General features: G+C 66.0%; 1 protein-coding gene across 1 annotated transcript in view; it reads right to left on the reverse strand.

Moving 5' to 3' along the window:
• KREMEN2 (kringle containing transmembrane protein 2) overlaps positions 1-913 on the reverse strand; it is a 4,781-nt gene extending 3,868 nt beyond the window's left edge. The window contains exons 1-2 of the mRNA XM_007453517.1: positions 823-913; positions 410-584 (exon numbers count right to left, since the gene is read on the reverse strand). Coding sequence (XP_007453579.1) covers positions 410-584; positions 823-913 — 266 coding nt within the window. The remainder of the gene's footprint in view (positions 1-409; positions 585-822) is intronic.
• Positions 914-3,413: the final 2,500 nt, after the last annotated feature.

Below are 3,413 nucleotides of genomic sequence, written 5' to 3' on the forward strand. Positions count from 1 at the left end.
TCAGCAGGGAAGTGTCCTCCCGAGCAGCTCGGTCCCTGCCGCTTCAGACCGAAACTGTGGCTCTGAACCCCCAATCCCTCCGTCACCACCAGTAGATGTGTCTCAAAAGAAGATGTGAGCCAAGGGCCCGGCACCTCACTCCAGGGCTTGCCCTCTGACTACGCCACGCCCTTATGGGCGCCTTGAGTGCCCAGGCCTGACCTGAGGCTCTGCAGAAGTTATGCGCCTACGGCCCGACCCAGGTCAGAAAAGGTTCTACCCCACGCTTAAGCCCCGCCCCCAGGCCCTCGAGAGGGCCCCTGTGCCCGCCCAGCAGAGACCTCCGCTCCGCCCATGCCGAGGCCCAGCTCCAGGCCAACGCCTGTAATAGTGCACCCAGCTCCGCCCCAGCGAAGGCCCCGCCCCTCACCGGCAGAAGTTGTGCGCGCCCAGCCCCCAGCGGCCGTGGGGGTCGCTGGCGCTGCTGTAGCTGTGCTGCTGCGTCTGGTCCCAGTAGAGGCACGGGCGGCCAGCCCCGCGCGGGCCCGTGCGGTTCTGGTGGCCGCGGTAGTCTGCGCCATTCACCTGGAAGCACTCTGACAGGCCTGCACGGCGACGGCGGGGCCTGGGAGGTCCTGACCCTTGCCGGGCATCCTCACCCCACACTCCGATGCCAACTCCCACCCGGCTCCCCAGCCAGCGCCCCCGGCGCCCACGGGGCCCTCGGGCTGCTCAGCTGCTGCCACCACCTGCTCTGCCCCCTCGCCAGTGGGACTCGGGTTCTAGGCGCGGAGGCCGAGGAGGGAATGGTGACCTCGGCCCAGTCGCCGGGCCGCGACTCACCTGGGCTATGCAGGCTCCCAGCTGAGGTCCCGCGTGGCAGCAGCAGCCGGAGCAAGAGGAGGAGGAGGCCCTGCGGGGCCCGTGTCCCCATCGCCCCCAACCAAGAAGAGGTCGCCCCTGGGGTCGCTCCGGGGTCTCCCAGGAGGCCTGGGGGGCGTTGTCCTCTGACAGTCTGTCCTCGTCCCCGCTCTGCGAGGCGCTCTCTATCTGGGGCGGGGGGTGGCGGTAATATCTCCCAGGGGTATTTGCCTCCTAGGGTTTCTGGCCCTGAAGGCGTCTCTCTGCCTCGGCCCCTACTGGGAGTCTCCCCGGGGGGACGATCTCTGGCCAGGGATGTTCTCCGTCTCTGCCTCTCCGGGCTCGGGGTCCTGCCTCGGCTTCCACACCCGCCCCCTCCCTCTGCCTCTTGCTTTCTGAGTCTCCCTCGCCCAGGTCTCCGACGCGCTGTCTCCTGCCCCCCTGATGTCCCTCCCCACGGGTCCCTCCCCCCCCCACCAACCGAGGCAGGGAAGCCCCGCCCGAGACTGGAGCGAAGGCAGCAGGTCCAGACGCCTCCCACGCCCGCCCCCCATCTCCGGGACCCTCTGTGTCCCGGAGCGCGCCTCCCCTCCCTTCCTCCTCTCAGGGTCGGTGAAGGTTCCTGCGGGAGCGTGTGGAGGAGGCCCGGCCAGGCTGGTAGACAGAACGACCCTAATGGGGGAGACACAGGACCCTCTCCTGAGGCCACACGTCCCCGGGGCACCCGGAGTCCCCAGCTCACAGACACCCTTGAATGAAGTGCAGGCACGCTCTCCCACTAAGTCACCCATTCATTGTGAGATGCTCACACGCACACCCTCTTTCGGATCTTCACGCCTCTCCCTTCCCAGGTCCCGACGCCTCTGGCCTGAGGAAGCGCCACTCCCTGCCCCCGCACCCGCCCCACGGGCTGGAATGGTGGCCGCTCAGTCTGGGACAGGCAGGGGCAGCTGGTGTCTGGGGAGGAAGGCAGCTGCGCCCCTGGTCCCAGCCTGTCCCCTCCTCTCCTCCTCCTCTCCCTAGGACCCCCAGCCCAGGCTCGCCGGAGCCCTCGCAGCGCGGTGGAATTCCCCCAGCGGTGCCCCCCCCACCTGGCGGGGAAGCGGGAGGGGGAGCAGGCCCAGGCAGGCGTGGGGGGAAATTCCCCGCCCCCTCCCCCTGGGCCCGAATCCTCCGAGTCCTCTGATCTCCCAGCAGCGCCCGCCTGCTGCCCCCAGGGCTTGGGGAGAGGCCAGCGCAGGTGCGTGGGAGGGCGGGGGCGGGGACCGGGAAGGAGATGGGTGGTGGCCTGGGGCCCAGAGCGGCCCGCCCGGCCCCGATATCTTGCCTTCCAGTCCAGCCTGCCCACCCCTCACCAGTCCCCCACCAGGCTGTCCAGCCTGCAAGGACCTGTCTCCACTCTGTCAGTACCCGCCGTACTCCTCCCCCACCCCAGATCGGGGGCGCAGAGAAGATTCTAGGAAAGCCACAGTGCTGGTGGTGGTGACTGGACCCGCGAAGACCTCGCTTCGAATGAGCCTGTGCCTCATACACAGGCTGGGGGGAGGTGTGTGTGTGTGTGGGGGGGCGTTATCCCAACGCAGTTGGCTGGCTGAGACTGGAGGCCAGTGCCCAGGTTGCCTCTTGGGGGGACCCTCTCAGCTGCCACGCTGGCCCGGGATCACCTCCCAGTTTCCTGGCCCTGCTGAGCAATGGACTGGGAGTCTCACCAGCGCAGGCTAGCCCAACGCAGGGAACCCATCTAAGGAGGGAGTAGTAAAACCCATGGACCTGGCCCTCTTCTCCCTTCTGCTTGTGAGCTTGGGGGCTGCTGTGGCTCCATGGCATTGTCCTAGGCTCTGGCCCAGGGAGAGCATCCTGGGGCAGCAGGCCTGGATGATGGGGGTGCATGGGGATCCTTGCTCCCAGAAGTCATCTGAGAAAAGGACGGGGTGGGGGACAAAGACGACCAGGACCCCTCGTGCAGAAGGAAGGTCAATGGTGGAGTGGAGGAAGAACTGACCCCTTTTCTGGCAGGAGGGATGACTAAAAAGGGCTGTCCATCTGGTCCACTGTACTTTGGACCCCCACTGCCAGGCTGATCTCCTGCAAAAGGGGTATTGGATGAAAAGAAGGGGGTGCTCAGTTCCAGGACTCAGGCACCAAGATGAGAGGCAGTATCCCCACTGCAAGCTCCAGTCCCAGGTGGCTCAAAGAACCTTGAACTAGGGAAGGCCTGGGCTCTCGCCCCCACCACTTCCGGGGAGTTCAGAAAGGCTGCCTGCCGAGGGACCCATGGTCTCAGTCAGGACCTCCCCCTGGTCTCCCCGCAGCAATGGTACCACTGTCGTGGGAGGGCTGGGTCCCTACTGCCTGGCCCCTACCTGCCTCCTGCCTGTTTACTGACCCTGGCTCCTCCAGCTCCTGCACAAACAGCTGAACTTCATTTCCCTGCTTCCCTTGCATTAGGTATAGCCACAGGAGTGAGTTCTGGCTATGAGGCATAGGCAGGAGTGATGCCTCTCACTCCTCAATTCTCAAAGCAAGGGCCCAGATCAACAGCATTGACATCACCAGGGAGCTTGTTAGAAATG

Source organism: Lipotes vexillifer, unplaced genomic scaffold, assembly GCF_000442215.2.
Source record: "Lipotes vexillifer unplaced genomic scaffold, Lipotes_vexillifer_v1.1 scaffold914, whole genome shotgun sequence".
Taxonomy (NCBI): Eukaryota; Metazoa; Chordata; class Mammalia; order Artiodactyla; family Lipotidae; genus Lipotes; species Lipotes vexillifer.